This window comes from Palaemon carinicauda, chromosome 2, assembly GCF_036898095.1.
Source record: "Palaemon carinicauda isolate YSFRI2023 chromosome 2, ASM3689809v2, whole genome shotgun sequence".
NCBI classification, from domain to species: Eukaryota; Metazoa; Arthropoda; class Malacostraca; order Decapoda; family Palaemonidae; genus Palaemon; species Palaemon carinicauda.
The window spans coordinates 51,629,464-51,647,115 of NC_090726.1; the positions used below are offsets into that span (position 1 = coordinate 51,629,464).

The 17,652-nt window shown below is 45.7% G+C and overlaps 2 protein-coding genes across 3 annotated transcripts in view; one reads left to right on the forward strand and one right to left on the reverse strand.

The window, feature by feature from the left end:
* LOC137624975 (ATP synthase subunit s, mitochondrial) overlaps positions 1 to 17,652 on the reverse strand; it is a 339,973-nt gene that overhangs the window by 257,451 nt on the left and 64,870 nt on the right. The window lies entirely within an intron of this gene.
* LOC137624956 (glutamyl-tRNA(Gln) amidotransferase subunit A, mitochondrial-like) overlaps positions 1 to 17,652 on the forward strand; it is a 57,128-nt gene that overhangs the window by 18,330 nt on the left and 21,146 nt on the right. For both annotated transcript variants that reach the window (XM_068355894.1, XM_068355902.1), the window contains exons 4-5: positions 6,732 to 6,845; positions 15,773 to 15,974. In XM_068355894.1, coding sequence (XP_068211995.1) covers positions 6,732 to 6,845; positions 15,773 to 15,974 — 316 coding nt within the window. The remainder of the gene's footprint in view (positions 1 to 6,731; positions 6,846 to 15,772; positions 15,975 to 17,652) is intronic.

The window sequence follows — 17,652 nt, forward strand, 5'->3', positions numbered from 1 at the left end:
GGGGAGGCAAGACTCCTAGGGGTGGCGGCCGCGGCCGCAAGCCCTAGGGGTGGCAGTCCCCCTGCGTGTCCACCTGTGGGGGGATGCCTTCAGCGTTGCGTCCGCAGGTGGCAGCAACACGGGGCCGGTGCTTGGACGGTCTCAGTGATCGGCCAAGGCTATCGCGTCCCGTTCCGTTCACAACACGGGATCGGCAAAGGGGCTGGCCCTTCAGGCCGAAGTCGAGACCATGCTTGAGAAGGGTGCTCTCCAGGAGGTCGTGGACGGCTCCCCAGGCTTCTTCAGTCGACTCTTTCTTGTAGAGAAGGCTACTGGTGGCTGGAGACCCGTCATCGATCTCTCAGCTCTGAACAGGTTTGTCAAACAAACCCGGTTCAGCATGGAGACAGCAGACACGGTCAGACTTGCGGTGAGACCACAAGACTTCATGTGCACACTGGATCTAAAGGACGCGTACTTCCAGATCCCAATCCATCCGTCTTCCAGGAAGTACCTGAGATTTTGCCTAGACAACAAGATCTACCAATTCAAGGTGCTGTGTTTCGGTCTCTCCACAGCTCCTCAGGTGTTCACCAGAGTGTTCACCCTGATTTCATCTTGGGCGCACAGGAACGGCATTCGTCTCCTTCGTTACCTGGTCGATTGGCTGATCCTAGCAGACTCGGAGTCGACCCTTCTTCGGCACCGAGACAGGCTTCTGGATCTTTGCCAGGATCTGGGGATCGTGGTAAACCTCGAGAAGTCCTCTCTGCAGCCGTCCCAACGACTGGTTTATCTAGGTATGCTAATAGACACCAATCTCCACAAAGCCTTTCCATCAGACGACCGGATAGCAAGACTGAGGAGGGTGGCGGAACCCTTCCTCAGGCGAAAAGAACTCCCCGCTCAATTGTGGTTGCATCTCTTAGGCCACCTATCCTCCCGGTGGAATCAAGGATCCGATTCCCCGGACATTCTGATCCCAATGGGGTCTCTGGAATAGACGGACTTGCGGTGGTGGCTAGTCGACGAGAACCTGCGGAAGGGAGTGAGTCTTCTCGTCCTCCCCCCGGAATTGACTCTGTTTTCGGACGCGTCAAAAGAAGGGTGGGGGGCGCACGTTCTGAACCAGAGGGCCTCAGGCCTTTGGTCAGAATCAGAAAAGTGCCTACACATCAACCTGCTAGAATTGAAGGCCGTCTTTCTGGCTCTTCAGCAGTTCCAACGGTCCCTGGCGGGTCACTCTGTGATGGTGATGAGCGACAACACCACGGTAGTGGCTTATATCAACAAGCAGGGAGGCACTTTTTCGCAACAGCTATCCCATCTTGCAGTAGAGACTCTGAGGTGGACCGAAACCCACTCGATAACACTATCAGCTCGCTTCATTCCTGGCAAGAGGAATGTGCTCGCCGACAGTCTGAGCAGGGCTTCGCAGATAGTGAGTACCGAGTGGTCTTTGGATCCTCAGATAGCCAACAAAGTCCTGACTTTGTGGGGTTCCCCGACTGTGGACTTGTTCGCGACAGCCTTGAACTTCAAGCTGCCCCTGTACTGCTCCCCAGTCCTGGACCCCAAGGCACTCTGGCAAGATGCTTTCCAGCAACGGTGGGACAACATCGACGTGTACGCCTTCCCACCGTTCTGTCTGATGAGAAGGGTGCTCAACAGGACCAGACTATCGGTCAACTGTTCGATGACTCTGGTAGCTCCGCTATGGCATCACGCGGAATGGTTTCCGGACCTTCTGCAGCTCCTGACGGAACTCCCGAGGGAGCTTCCTCCACGACACGAGCTTCTCAGACAACCCCACTCCGGCGTCCCTCATAGGGCCGTAGCCTCGCTTCGGCTTCACGCCTGCAGACTATCCAGCGTCTCCTCGCGGAGAGAGGCTTTTCGCAACAGGTTGCGGAGAGAATGTCTCGGCACCTGCGAAGGTCCTCTAAGGGAGTCTACCAAGCAAAGTGGAGAGTCTTTTGTGGTTGGTGTCGTGGAAGGGGTATCTCTCCACTCAATGCCACTATTCCAGCAATAGCGGACTTCCTCGTGTATCTGCGGGAAGAAATGGGCCTTTCTGTCTCGGCAGTGAAAGGCTATCGCTCAGCCTTAAGCTTGGCCTTCAGATTGAAGGGCGTGGATATTTCTTCATCGCTAGAACTCTCTTTACTCATACGTAGCTATGAGCTTACCTGCCCCCAGTCGGAAGTGAGACCCCCTCCTTGGAACGTGGTTCGAGTCCTCAGGTCTCTTAAGAGACCTCCCTTCGAGCCATTATGCCAGGCCTCCGATCGCCACCTGTCTTGGAAGACGGCTTTCCTACTCGCCTTGGCTTCGGCCAAGCGAGTTAGTGAACTTCATGGTCTCTCGTACGACATCGCCCATTCAAGGGGATGGGGGAGGTAACGTTCAGGTTCGTCCCTGAGTTTGTTGCCAAGACTCAGAATCCTGGAGTGCCGGATCCTCAGTTCGACTCTTTCAGGATCGCGAGTCTCCGTTCTGTAACAAACGACCCAGACCAGCTGCTACTATGTCCAGTGAGGTGTCTGAGGCACTACTTGAAGAGAACGGCTGCAGTCCGTCCTCATGTGCGAGCTTTGTTTGTGAGCACAGGCAGGATTAAAAGAGGAGGGTCACCAGGAACACCATCTCAGCTTGGATTCGAAGGGTTATCCACCATGCCCTGAATCCTGGCCCTCCTCCGTCACGTCGCCCTCGGGCCCACGATGTCAGGGGTATTGCTACATCCCTGGCCTTCAAGAGAAACTTCTCTGTGACGCAGGTACTTCAAGCTGGGGTCTGGAAGCGTCAAACGACCTTCACAGCCCACTACCTGCAAGACGTGACCCACAGGAGCCTCGATACGTTTTCTATCGGCCCTGTGGTGGCTGCACAACAGCTGGTCTAACCTCAGGCTCCTTTTTGGACAAGTAGCAGTTGGTTGAGGGCGTTGTTACCCAGTCTTAGTCTGCGTGAATGAAAGAGTATGTCTGACCCTTACTTCTTTCTTCATTCTCCCCTCTCTTGGGGAAGCAACATCCTGGTCCTCGCATAGCTGACCTCGACCTCTGCAGGTAACCCATGCTTCTTTGTGCTCCTAGTATTAAGCTTAATACTGTTGCATCTCCCATACCCTGACGAGGTGGTATTGGGAACGTCCTATCCTAGAATTCCTATCTGAAGGTCTCAAGGTCAACTTCATAGGACGAGTCACACTCTCCTCCTCACACTGCTTATGTAGGCCACTCGTTCCTAGCGATGCTAGGAACTTGTGAGGTACAGGGGCTCCCTCTCTCTAGTGCTGCTCACTGAGGGATCGAGCCCCCGGGCAAGCCGAAGTCAGTAAGGCTGGGGACTTTCCACCCTTCCTAAGGGGTAAGTCACCCTCTGTAAATAGGGTGGTTTGTATTTCGGTTACGGAACAAATGACAAATTCGAAGATAATTTGTATTTTTCCTAACCATACCAACCTTACCTATTTACACATATGTGCCCGCCATCCCTGACCCCCAAGTCAAGTCCTACCTCTAAGTGAAGTGAAGCAAGTCACCGGTGTGTGGAGGGGGGAGGGGTAGCAAGCTACCCTTCCCCACCCCCCGCTAACTAGCGCGGGGGTAATTAACCCTCGTTAAAACTATTGGCTCGTCATTTCAGCTGCGCTAAAAGGTAAACCCTCTGTAAATAGCTAAGGTTTGTATGGTTAGGAAAAATACAAATTATCTTCGAATTTGTCATATTTTGTTCTACTGTTTCGTAACCTGTGAGCGTCGATTGAAGATGTCTTCCAACATTCATGTATTGTACGCCTTTCCGCTGTTCAGCCTGAGACCATCCAGCATCTCCCGAGGGAAAGGCTTTTCGTGAGGCACTCTACAGGAGATATCTGGACATTTCTGGAAGTCCTCTACAGCTGTTTATCAGGCTAAGTGTTCTATCTTATGTGATTGGTGTCGTAGAAGGGAGATTTCTCTAGTCGGAGCAACTTTAGTACAGATCGCAGACTTCCTCGTCTTCCTTCGGCAAGTGAAACACCTCTTAGTTGTGGCTGTCAAAGGCTACTGCTCGGTTATTATTATTATTATTATTATTATTATTATTATTATTATTATTATTATTATTTGCTAGGCTACAACCCTAGTTGGAAAAGCAGAATGCTATAAGCCCGAGGGCTCCAACAGGGAAAATAGCCTAGTGAGGAAAGTATATAAGGAAACTACAAGAGAAGCAATTAGCTACTCAAAATACTCTAAGAACAGCAACAACGCGATAATAAATCTTTCATATATAAACTTGAAAAACAAGAAAAAGAGAAATAAGATAGAATAGTGGGCCCGAGTGTACCCTCAAGCAATAGAACTCTTTCCCAAGACAGAGATAGACCATGGTACAGAGGCTATGGCACTATCCAAGACTAGAGAACAATGGTTTGATTTTGGAGTGTCCTAGAAGAGCTACTTACCATAACTAAAGAGTCTCTTCTACCCTTCCCAAGAGGAAAGTAGCCACTGAACAATTGCAGTGCAGTACAGTAGTAAACCCCCTCGAAGAAGAATTGTTTGGTAATCTCAATGTTGTCAGGTATATGAGGACAAAGAATATTATGAAAAGAATAGGCCAGACTATTCGGTGTATGTGTAAGCAAAAGGAAAATGAGCCATAACCAGAGAGAAGGATCCAATAACTCTCTAGTGGTAGTATCTTAATGGGTGGCTGGTGCCTTGGCCAACCTACTACCTAAAACCTATGAGTATGTTCTTCCGACTGAAGGTTACAGACCTCTCCACTTCCTGGGAGTTGTCTATGCTCATGAGGAGCTTCAAGCAGTCTTGCCCACCCTTGAATCTCAGGCCCCTGGAGTGCGATGTGACTCTTATCCTCAAGGCTCTTACTCGTACCCTGTATGAGCCTTTAAGGAGGATGCCAGACAGGAACCTGACTCTCTCAAGACTTACTTTTTGCTAGCCTTAACATTGGTGGTGCGAGTTGGCGAGTTGCACTGTCTCCTATCTAGTCACCCATACTGAGGGGTGGAAGGAGGTCTCCTTCAGTTTTGTGCCGGACTTTGTGGGCAAAACCCAGAACCTGGCAGTACAAGTCTTCAGATTAGAGTCCTTCTCCATTCCCTTTTTTTGGGGAGGTGTCAGATGTTGATTGAGAAGTTGTGCTTTTGAGTCCCATGAGGGCTCTACGGTGCTTTCTGAAAAAGAACCTGACACCTCAGGCCTGATTGTCAGAAACTTTTCGTTAGCACTCGCAGGTCCAAGAAAGAGGTGTCAAGGAAGTCGGTCTCTTCCTGGCTTCATGAGACGATTTGCAGAGTGTACAACTCGACTGGCAAGAAAAATTAAGGCACCAGTTAGGACCAGAGCTCATGAGGTAAGGGTTATAGGCCACACTCTTGTCTTCAGAAGAAACCTGTTAGTGGGGCAAGTTTTGAAGGCTGATATCTGAAAAAGGCAGACCACCTTTACAACCTTTACTTGCAAGAATATACCCACAAGTCCCTTGACACCTTTGTGTTTGAACCTGTGGTGGCTGCTCAAGTAGTAGTGTAACCAGCCCAGTTCCCACATGGGACAAGGATACATCTTGTCTATGGAACTATTTAGATATGTCTGGCATGAATGGTAGTATGACTGACCTTTCACTTTCATTTTTCTTTCCCTCTTTTCAAGGATGAAGCGGTCGAACGTCATATGCAGGTTGGACCAGATGCTGGTAATTTTTACTTCAGAGCTCCATTCTTTAACCCTTTTACCCCCAATGGACGTACTGGTACGTTTCACAAAACTTATCCTTTTACCCCCATGGACATACCGGTACGTCCTTGCAAAAAACTGCTATTTACATTTTTTTGCATGTTTTTAATAACTTTATGAGAAACTTCAGGCATTTACCAAAATAATGAGACCAACCTGACCTCTCTATGACAAAAATTAAGGCTGTTAGAGCAATTTAAAAAAAATATATTGCAAAATGTGCTTGAAATAAATAAACGCCTGGGGGTTAAGGGTTGGAAAGTTCCAAATAGCATTGGGGGTAAAAGGGTTAAGTATAAAGAAGTATTTCTCCCCTCCCCTTAAATGAGCAGGGGGGTTGGATCTTATACAGCCCATTAATCATCATATTTGGTATCTGTTTCCAGCTGACATCCCTTTCGGGGGAGGGGGATCTCCAGTTTTGATCAGGAACATGCATGCATGTACAACCTGGTTCCTATCAGTCTTTCATCAGTAAGAAAGACAGGTAGGGGGTTGCTGGTGGGTCATTTCTTTGCTTCTCCACAGATCAAGCAGTGATCACTTCCAAGAAAGAAAATGAACCTTTCAGTTTGGGTTCTAGGAGACTTCCAACTCACCAAGTATGGAGTCTCCCTAAACAAAGGACGGGGATTTGTATGTCGTGTAGGAACAAATCAATCTTTAAAGTAATTTGTATTTTTTCTAGCCATACAAAGCCAAATCCTTTAATCCAACTACCCTCCTCAACCGCACCTCTCAGTCCCAGGCCGAAAGGTCAAAAGTGAAGGTTCTCCAGCTGGAAAAAGGGCAGGACTCCTCACCCCACACCCTCAACAGCTGGATAACCGCTTGTTATCTGACTTTAATAACTAATTCCAGTTTGTGCTGAAATATTTTGAAGGACTCTGGTTTGTTTTGCTAGGAAAAATACAAATTACTTTATAAATTGTGATATTCTAGTCTAAAGGAAAGCATTATTATTTGTCTTAATACTTAATGGTCTCTCTTCTCTAGGAATGATATTACAAGTGAAATACCTACTACAAGCCTTGCTGAAGATGACTGGTACATAGCAGGTGGTAGCTCAGGTGGGAGTGCTGTAGCTGTAGCAACTGGCTCAGCATTTTTGTAAGTGTTTTACACTCTATGATTTAGTTTTGTATTGGATTGTTTTAACAGGATGAAAATATGGATATTTGAAAAAAAAGCAGTTGGTACAGAAATTGTAACCCTCCAGAATCTATAAGGTTTATGAATTCCTTTACTTTTATTTATGCTTTATAGTAGTGAGGTGTCAGTGTAAGTGCTGAATTGCTGCAGATTTCAAGTGAGGCTGTAATTGTATTATATGTGAGAGGTAATAGAGACTATACTTGGTAGATTAGAGAGAAGTAAAGACAATTTTTAGAATTATAACAGGGAGATACCTTACTGAAGGCATTCTGTCACAGCCATTGGTAACATTCAATAAACCCCTGTAGATGACAATGCTTCATTCAGTAAGTGTTGGTCAAGACTTTAATCCTTCATGAGCTGAAGTTAACATTTGTGACTCTTAAGAGGCAAGGATCACTTGCTTGCTCTCAATTTTTCACCACAATATACAAGAGTGGAACTAATCCATAGAGGGTATCTAGCTATATCTATGATCTATGATAAAGATGATTTCTATAAACAGTATTTCCTGACCACACAAATGGAAGCTGCCTTTCTATCAGCTGATGTGCAATATTTTGTCATTGATGAAAGAACCTCACTCCCTTGTCACCACTTTTCATTTTGCCAGACTTATTTATTTTCTTTTTTTTGTGAGAAGTGAGAACTTCTCTATATTTGTTTTATGTTAGTGCACACATAATTAACCTTCATGGAACTATTGACTAGAACAAAGGACCAAACCACATTAAATGTTGATCTTAAGGATGTCATATGGACGTTTAGTAGATCAGTTCCTCATGCTGCTGCAAGTCCCTAAAGTAGGCTGTTTGTATACGTCATACAAACTCTCATACTTTAATTAGGGAGATTATATCAGTGCAGGCTATTTCAATAAATCTGAGATAACCTCTCACACTAAGTCTTAATGTAGAGTATAGTACTAGTGAACTTCATAGGGAGTTGACTGAAGATGGTTCTTTAAGTAGTAATGATATATCCCTGTGCACCAATTAGACAGCATAGAGGCATCTAGTGTTCTTGCTTCTTTCTGTAGAGAGCACTGATCAGTAACATCTTTTTACCCAGAGGACTGAATTCAACATGAATCACCCTATTATCTCTTCATTATTATTATTAAAAGGGAGAGATTATCCAGTCAAATATTGTATATATCTCAATTAGAGTAGCTTCGGGTCTCGCCTTCCTCTCGAATCTTATCAGATAATTTCCAAAATAAGCTGAGCTTTTGCATCTCCATTATTTTTGTCAGTTTGCTGTGAATATGGATAGCATAAATTACTTTTGTAAAACTCAAGATGTAGGGGTAAGACATGAAAAGATTTACAGGACTGTATATGTTAGCTGTACGTGCAATCTTGCCTTTCTCTTAATGCATAATTTATTCATTCTTGCACAAAAAATAGGGTATAAAACTTGTATTGGCATACAAATAATGATGATGGTAATATATTATTATTTTTTCAATATTAAACTTAGCCGGTGATTATATAAGCTGCAGCTCTGCTGCTCGACAGAAAACTCTACGTTCAAAATCCGCCAGCGATCGCCATGCAGGTAGGGGGTGTACATCAACAGCGCCATCTGTCGGGCAGGTACTCAGTACTCAATGTAAACACAGAACTCAATTTTCTCTCTGTCGTGCTACCGGCAAGACCTACTAATTCGCTGTTGCTAACTGGATTGGTTTTCACATCTTTTTGGTGAAGTACACATTTCTGGTTTTGAGCTTTCGCTTTGCAGGCTTTATCTTCAATACATCCTTGCATTCTTTTGTTGATATCGGATTATTTGTTGATGACTTTGGATAGTTTTTTGAATTCCCCACTTGACTAATTCAAAATGGCTGACCCTTCTCAAGTCCCTAAATTCAGGAAGTGTAATGCTAGGGACTGTTCAAGGCGTCTTCCGAAAGCCTCTATCGATCCTCACACCGTTTGTTCCAATTGTCGGGATAAAACCTGCCAATTGGAAGATCGATGTGAGGAATGCGTTGGGCTTTCGGAATTCGATTTTATCGAATTCCTTAAATATACACGTAGGCTAGAGAGAGATAGAGTCAGGAGAAGTTCGTCTCGCTCCGTTGAATTTTCCTCTCCTCATGCCCCACAACCTATTCCTTCCCCTGTAGTGGTTGCTCCTGATCCCCCTTCTAGCACTCAACAACCTTCGATGGCAGATATGATGCGTGCCATCCAAGCTCTGGGTGAGAGAGTCGAGTCCTTGGCTAGTGACCGCAACCAGCTCATGGCAGACGTCAAGGAGCTGAAGTGTAAGAGTGCAGTGGGTGATAAAGTGAGTGATAGTGTTGTGGATAGTGTTGCGCTTGAGGGTTCGTCTGTCCGTGCCTGTCGTCCTCCCAGTCCGGGACCTCTTGCAAGCTCCCAAGCCCAGGGGAGAAGCAATGTCGTACAACCAAAGGGTTCGAGAGGCTTTAATCAGCGAACAGACGTTCCCTCCGTGGTTTCGGGCGTATCTACCCAAGATCGCCCCACCCACACAAAGACGAGTGAGCCCATTTATTCCTTGTCTGCGGAAGAGGTTTCTCGGAAGAAACCATGGACCAAGGTCTCGCGGCCTCTTAAGCGCAAGTCGGTCCCTTCCGCTCAAGTCCAACGGCCCAGTTGTAGCCACTGGGTCAGTTCGGACTCGCTGCAGTCTTCCGACGACTGCTCACCTCCTAAGAGAGGCAAAGCGGTACCGCATCAGGCAGTCACACCGTCTGTTGCCGCACCTGCTCCTGTAGACCCTAAGTGGTCTTTGCTGCAGACCATGCAGGCTCAGTTAACGTCATTGATGCAGGACTTTCGTGCGGAGAAGGTTGACGCTGCACCAACCTCTAGCCTACAACCACCCACGGTTGTGCGTCCTGTGGACGCTGAGGCAACCTTCGGCCGCACTCCAGCTGAGAGAGTCCCGCCACCCATGCGCTGCCAGCCGCATGTTGACGTTCAGCGACGCACGGAACCTTCCGTTGACGTTCGCGAGGTACAACAACAGTCTAAGTTGTTTTGTTTTGACGCGGTGCGTCAACCTCCGCAACCCATTGTGGTTACCTCTGCTCGCCCACATCAGACTACACAGTCTGGAGTAGACGCTAGGCGTCCCCGCGCTGCTATGGTTGTTGCCAGTTCACAGACTGGGCAACAGTTCCATGACGTTGCGTCCGGTTCAGTCACGCGTGCACCCGTGCTGCCGGACTCAGCTGACCAGCCGATTCCTACTCCTTTGCCGCTTCCTCCTCAGTTCTCAGATGATGGACTCTCTGATGATGACGACGCGGCCCACATTGATGACCCACATACGGACCTTGACGAACCCAAGACCACGCAACCCTCTTTGGACTTTAGGAAAGTTCTTGCTCTGTTCAAAGAGATGTATCCGGACCAGTTTGTGTCTGCGGCCCCACGCTCCCCTCCATCAGAGTTTGCTTCAGGTACGCAGTCATCCGCGCCTGCCTTTACGAAACTCGTCCTCGCCCGCTCATCCAAGAGAGCTTTACGGGTTTTAGGAGACTGGATGCAGTCCAAAAAGGACCTAGGGAAGACAGCGTTTTCGTTTCCCCCTGCGAGACTCTCCTCCAGATCGAGCGTCTGGTATGCCACGGGAGAAGTTCTCGGCTTGGGAGTTCCTGCCTCTGCCCAGGGCGACTTCTCAAGCCTGGTAGACTCTCCCCGCAGGCTAGCCATGAGACGCTCTAAGATATGCTGGTCTCCTACGGACTTAGACCATCTGTTGAAAGGAGTGTTTAGAGCCTTCGAGGTCTTTAACTTTTTGGACTGGTGTCTGGGAGCTTTGAGCAGGAAGATCTCCCCGTCTGACAAGGAATCTTCCTTGCTCATAATGTCCTGCATGGACAAGGCCATACGAGACGGATCTAGTGAACTTGCGGCTTCGTTCGTATCCGGGGTCCTCAAGAAACGGGAGAACCTTTGCTCTTTCCTGTCAGCTGGAGTAACACCATGTCAGAGATCTGAACTCCTTTTTGCTCCCCTCTCAAAGTGCCTTTTTCCAGAGGACTTAATTAAGGAGATTGCTGCCTCTTTGGTGCAGAAGGACACCCATGACCTGGTTGCGTCCTCTGCCCGCAAAGCCACCCCTTTGCCTTCCGTGTCAAGACCCAGGATGGACACTCCAGCGTCCAGATTCATTCCGCCCTTTCGTGGCAGAGCCTCCAGCAGAGGAGGTGCTCGTGCCGAAGGGAGACGTGGGAAGAAGAAAGGTACCAAGTCCTTTAAAGGCAGAGTCTGACTGCCTCCTTCTTCAGACAGCAGTGGGAGCCAGACTCAAGAACTTCTGGCAGACCTGGGAGGCAAGAGGCGCAGATGCACAATCTGTGAAGCTGCTCAGAGAAGGGTACAAGATCCCGTTTGTCCGCAAACCCCCTCTAGCAACGTGTCCCATCGATCTCTCTCCCAGGTACAGAGAGGAACACAAGAGACGAGCTTTGAAGCAGGAGGTGTCTCTCTTACTAGAAAAGGGAGCGGTAGTCAAAGTCCGGGACCATCAATCCCCGGGCTTCTACAACCGTCTCTTCTTAGTGGTAAAGAAGACGGGAGGGTGGAGGCCGGTGCTAGACGTCAGTGCGCTGAATGTCTTTGTCACAAAGCAGACGTTCGCCATGGAGACCACAAAGTCTGTTCTAGCAGCGGTCAGAAAGGAAGACTGGATGGTCTCTTTAGACCTAAGGGACGCATACTTTCACGTCCCCATCCACCCAGACTCCCAACCTTTTCTGAGGTTCGTTTACGAAAAGGTTGTCTACCAATTTCAAGCCCTGTGCTTTGGCCTAAGCACAGCTCCTCTTGTGTTTACGAGGCTGATGAGGAATATAGCCAAATTCCTTCATTTAGCGGACATCAGAGCCTCCCTCTATTTGGACGACTGGCTTCTAAGATCCTCTTCCAGTCGTCGCTGTCTGGAGAATCTAAAGTGGACTCTAGATCTGATCAAGGAATTGGGTCTCCTGGTCAATATAGAAAAGTCTCAACTGGTCCCATCCCAAACTATTGTGTATTTAGGGATGAAGATTCACAGTCAAGCTTTTCGGGCTTTTCCGTCGGCCCCCAGAACAAGTCAAGCCCAGGTATGCATCCAGAACATGCTGAAGAGGGAACGATGTTCAGTCAGACAGTGGATGAGTCTGATAGGGACGCTATCATCCCTGGAACAGTTCGTTTCGTTAGGGAGACTACACCTCCGTCCCCTTCAATTTCACCTAGCTGTTTACTGGAAAAAGGACAAGACGCTAGAAGCGGTCTCGATCCCCATTTCCGAGAAGATGAAGTCGTCCCTGACTTGGTGGAAGGACAGTATCAGCCTCAGAGAGGGTCTGCCCCTGGCTGTTCAGACCCCCAACCACGTTCTCTTCTCGGACGCATCGGACACGGGCTGGGGTGCGACTTTAGACGGTCGGGAATGCTCGGGAACTTGGAACTCGCATCAAAGAACGTTACATATCAACTGCAAGGAGCTACTGGCAGTTCATCTGGCCTTGAAAAGCTTCAAGTCCCTCCTTCAAGGCAAAGTGGTGGAGGTGAACTCGGACAACACCACGGCTTTGGCGTACATCTCCAAGCAAGGAGGGACCCATTCTATGACGTTGTACGAGATCGCAAGGGACCTCCTCACCTGGTCAAAAGATCTAAACATTTCACTAGTAACGAGGTTCATCCAAGGCCACTTGAATGTCATGGCAGATTGCCTCAGTCGGAAGGGACAAATCATTCCAACAGAATGGACCCTACACAAGGATGTGTGCAAGAGACTGTGGGCCACATGGGGCCAGCCTACCATAGATCTCTTCGCAACCTCGATGACCAAGAGGCTCCCAATATATTGCTCACCAATCCCGGACCCAGCAGCAGTTCATATAGATGCCTTTCTACTGGATTGGTCACATCTAGACCTTTATGCATTCCCCCCGTTCAAGATTGTCAACAAGGTACTGCAGAAGTTCGCCTCTCACGAAGGGACAAGGTTGACGTTAGTTGCTCCCCTCTGGCCCGCGAGAGAATGGTTCACCGAGGTACTTCAATGGCTGGTGGACGTTCCCAGAACTCTTCCTCTAAGGGTGGACCTTCTACGTCAGCCACACGTAAAGAAGGTACACCAAGGCCTCCACGCTCTTCGTCTGACTGCCTTCAGACTATCGAAAGACTCTCTAGAGCTAGAGGCTTTTCGAAGGAGGCAGCCAGGGCGATTGCTAGAGCAAGGAGGACATCCACTCTTAGAGTCTACCAGTCGAAGTGGGAAGTCTTCCGAAACTGGTGCAAGTCAGTATCAGTATCCTCGACCAGTACCTCTGTAACCCAAATAGCTGACTTCCTATTATACCTGAGGAAAGAAAGATCTCTTTCAGCTCCCACGATCAAAGGTTACAGAAGCATGTTGGCATCAGTCTTCCGTCACAGAGGCTTAGATCTTTCCAACAACAAAGATCTACAGGACCTCCTTAAGTCTTTTGAGACCACGAAGGAGCGTCGTTTGGCTACACCTGGTTGGAATTTAGACGTGGTACTAAGATTCCTTATGTCAGAAAGGTTCGAGCCGCTACAATCAGCCTCCTTTAAAGATCTCACTTTGAAGACTCTTTTCCTGGTTTGCTTGGCCACAGCTAAAAGAGTCAGTGAGATTCACGCCTTCAGCAGGAACATCGGATTTTCATCTGAAACGGCTACATGTTCTTTACAGCTTGGTTTTCTAGCCAAAAACGAGCTACCTTCTCGTCCTTGGCCGAAATCGTTCGATATTCCAAGCCTTTCAAATATGGTTGGAAATGAACTAGAAAGAGTCTTATGCCCTGTTAGAGCTCTTAAGTTCTATTTAAAACGAACTAAACCTTTACGAGGACAGTCAGAAGCTTTATGGTGTTCTATTAAGAAACCTTCTTTGCCCATGTCAAAGAATGCCTTATCTTATTATATCAGACTGTTGATACGAGAAGCTCATTCCCATCTGAGTGAGGAAGACCAAGCTTTGCTAAAGGTAAGGACACATGAAGTTAGAGCTGTCGCAACTTCAGTGGCCTTTAAACAAAATAGATCTCTGCAGAGTATAATGGACGCAACCTATTGGAGAAGCAAATCAGTGTTCGCGTCTTTTTATCTTAAAGATGTCCAGTCTCTTTACGAGAACTGCTACACCCTGGGACCATTCGTAGCAGCGAGTGCAGTAGTGGGTGAGGGCTCAACCACTACATTCCCCTAATTCCATAACCTTTTTAATCTTTCTCTTGAAATGTTTTTTATTGTTGTTTTTGGGTTGTCCGGAAGGCTAAGAAGCCTTTCGCATCCTGGTTGATTTGGCGGGTGGTCAAATTCTTTTCTTGAGAAGCGCCTAGATTAGAGGTTTTGATGAGGTCCTTTAGTATGGGTTGCAACCCTTGATACTTCAGCTCCTAGGGGTCGCTCAGCATCCTAAGAGGATCGCGAGGCTCCGTAAGGAAGACGTACTTAAAAAGGCAGAGTAATTGTTCAAGTCGACTTCCTTACCAGGTACTTATTTATTTTATGTTTGTTATTTTGAATAACTGCTAAAATGAAATAAAAAATCCTTAGCTCATAATAATGTAAACAATTATTGCTGGTCTCTACCCACCCCCCTGGGTGTGATTCAGCTTATATAATCACCGGCTAAGTTTAATATTGAAAAATGTTATTTTTATAATAAAATAAATTTTTGAATATACTTACCCGGTGATTATATATTAAAGGACCCTCCCTTCCTCCCCAATAGAGACCCAGTGGACCGAGGAGAAAATTGAGTTCTGTGTTTACATTGAGTACTGAGTACCTGCCCGACAGATGGCGCTGTTGATGTACACCCCCTACCTGCATGGCGATCGCTGGCGGATTTTGAACGTAGAGTTTTCTGTCGAGCAGCAGAGCTGCAGCTTATATAATCACTGGGTAAGTATATTCAAAAATTTATTTTATTATAAAAATAACATATTATTATTGTTATTATTGTTATTTGCTAAGCTTCAACCCTAGTTGGAAAAGCAGGATGCTATAAGCGCAGTGGCCCCAACAGGGAAAATAGCCCAGTGAGGAAAGGAAACATGTAAAAATAAAATATTTTAAGAACAGAAGCAACATTAAAATAAATATTTTCTATATAAACTTTAACAAAACAAGAGGAAGAGAAACCAGATAGAATGGTGTGCCCGAGTGTACCCTCAAGCAAGAGAACTCTAACCCAAGACAGTGAAAGACCATGGTACAGAGGCTATGGCACTACCCAAGACTAGAGAACAGTGGTTTGATTTTGGAGTGTCCTTCTCCTAGAAGAGCTGCTTACCATAGCTAAAGAGTCTCCTCTACCCTTACCAAGAGGAAAGTAGCCACTGAACAATTACAGTGCAGTAGTTAACCCCTTGGGTGAAGAAGAATTGTTAGGTAATCTCAGTGTTGTCAGGTGTATGAGGACAGAGGAAAATATGTAAAGAATAGGCCAGACTATTCGGTGTTTGTGTAGGCAAAGGGAAAGTGAACCGTAACCAGAGAGAAGGAGCCAATTTAGTACTGTCTGGCCAGTCAAAGACCCCATAACTCTCTAGCGGTAGTATCTCATTATGAAGGTTTGATGAGCACATATAGGGCATTCTGCTATTATGGTTAAGCACTATAGAATAAATCAAATCAGTAATTCTGGAGGGTGTTACAATGTAAAGTTTTAGGAGAGGTAAGGTTTGTGTTATATAACTGATGTAAATACTGTATAAAACTAGTCGCATAAATGTTAATACATATTGATCGAATATCAAACATGGTATGAAGATTTTTTTACTACTATATACATATAATTGGAATATCTCCTTATAAATCAGTGTTTAAAATAGATGAGTGAAATATGCTATAATGCATTTTAATTTCTAGAGCCCTAGGATCTGACACTGGAGGATCAGTTCGTAATCCAGCAGCCTATTGTGGAGTTGTGGGTTTAAAGCCATCCTATGGTGTTGTTCCACGGCACGGCCTTATTAGCTTGGTCAACTCTATGGATGTACCTGGACTCTTTGCAAGAACAGTTGATGATGTTTCTACTATGTTGGCTGTTGTAGCTGGACTTGATAGCCAGGTATATGCTATTAATTTTTTACTAAGGTACAAATGTTTTGAGTCAAGGTGTGATCCTTAGGTTGTTGTATTTTTGGTATTACTGTATGTATTGGTCACCTTTCCATGTGAAATATGTTAAAAAAAAGACACATATCAAGAGACCAAGGTATTGCCTTTTAGTGCTGAAACACTGGCTGGGAACTGTCAACCATTATTACAGTTTACAATAGTTGAAGCATTGTAGGAAGTCTTAGATAAGGCTTTAGATTATATGGACTGTTTCAAGGAGATTCCTTCAGTAGGATAGTTGTACGGCAGAATAGTTTTGGGTTTTTTAGGAATGGTGTAATATCCAGTGGTGGGGTTTGATATTCCTCTGCTTCCATGTAATTAACAAAAGCTATGAAGGTGGACATAATCAAGAATATCTAATAAAAGCTAAAGGCTTTTATTTATAATGTAAAAACTAAAATGGAGAGATGGAGTGTTATTTAATTATAAACCAAGATGCCAGTCATATTCAACTGTTAAACACTACTCAAAATACATAAAGAAGGATAATTAATCATTCATCACATTCAGGATACTGCCTGAAGTAAACATGCGAAGGTGATGTGAAGATAGTGGTGAGAGAATTTTTTCTAAATCACTTATTATATTTAAATACTGTATGCATTTTTAAAGGTCTCTTATGAGCAGCAGAGGCAAGGGATACAGCAAGATCCATGACAGATCATATACTGCACTTATGATCAGTGACCAAGCCTCTTCTCCAACTAAGCTAGGACCAAGAAGGACCAAGCAATGGCTGCTAATAACTTATCAGGAAGACCTATAGGTTCCACCCAAACCCCCCAACCCTTAGCTCACAAGGTGAGGAGGTGAACACTAGGGAAAACCTTTATCGAGTTGCAACCGGGTCTCAAACTTTTGACCTACAAGTACTAAGTCAGAGATGTTATCCACCAGGCTGCCAAACCAACTTTCTGTTTTATCTAATATTTTGTTTACAGTTGATGGTTCTCCTGAATTAGGGATGCCACCTTTTTGAGGGTTATCTTAGATCAAGCCCTGCCTTACTGATTTTAAAGAGCTTTCCTGATTGCCTTCATCATATCCTGAATGGTTTTATAGGAAAGGATTTGGCGATTTGTTATAGATCTGGATGTGTATTGATTTCCCTTCCCATAATGAATCTGCATTATTAATTTTTATATGTTACTGTAAAAACTAATTTGTATTTTACATAACCCAAGAAGTAAAGTGGGCAGGAAGAAGCTGAGACACTTTCCAATACTGAAGTAGAATCTTGTGACTATTTGCACTAATAGATCCAATAAGGTCTAGGCTTCCCCAAGGTATGAATGATATGGAATGGACATTGTAGGCAATGGTAGGATATTCCATTTCCAGCATATGGCAATGCGCATTGACTCACCACAGAAGTACAGTACTGTATAGCACCAAAATATAAACCAAGTTATTTTCCCCCTTATTCATGTGAAAATAGTGTTTATCCAGCAAATTATGCACATAGGAGTGAATTACACAGATCAAGATCAAGAGGTCTGAATTATCAACCCCCAACTTTTTAAAGTCTACCACTTCTGAAGATTTCAAAGGGGAAACTTCTTTAATGCCTTCCTTATGATGTACCAGAAATGTCATTTACAAATATAAACCCAATGGAAGCTAAA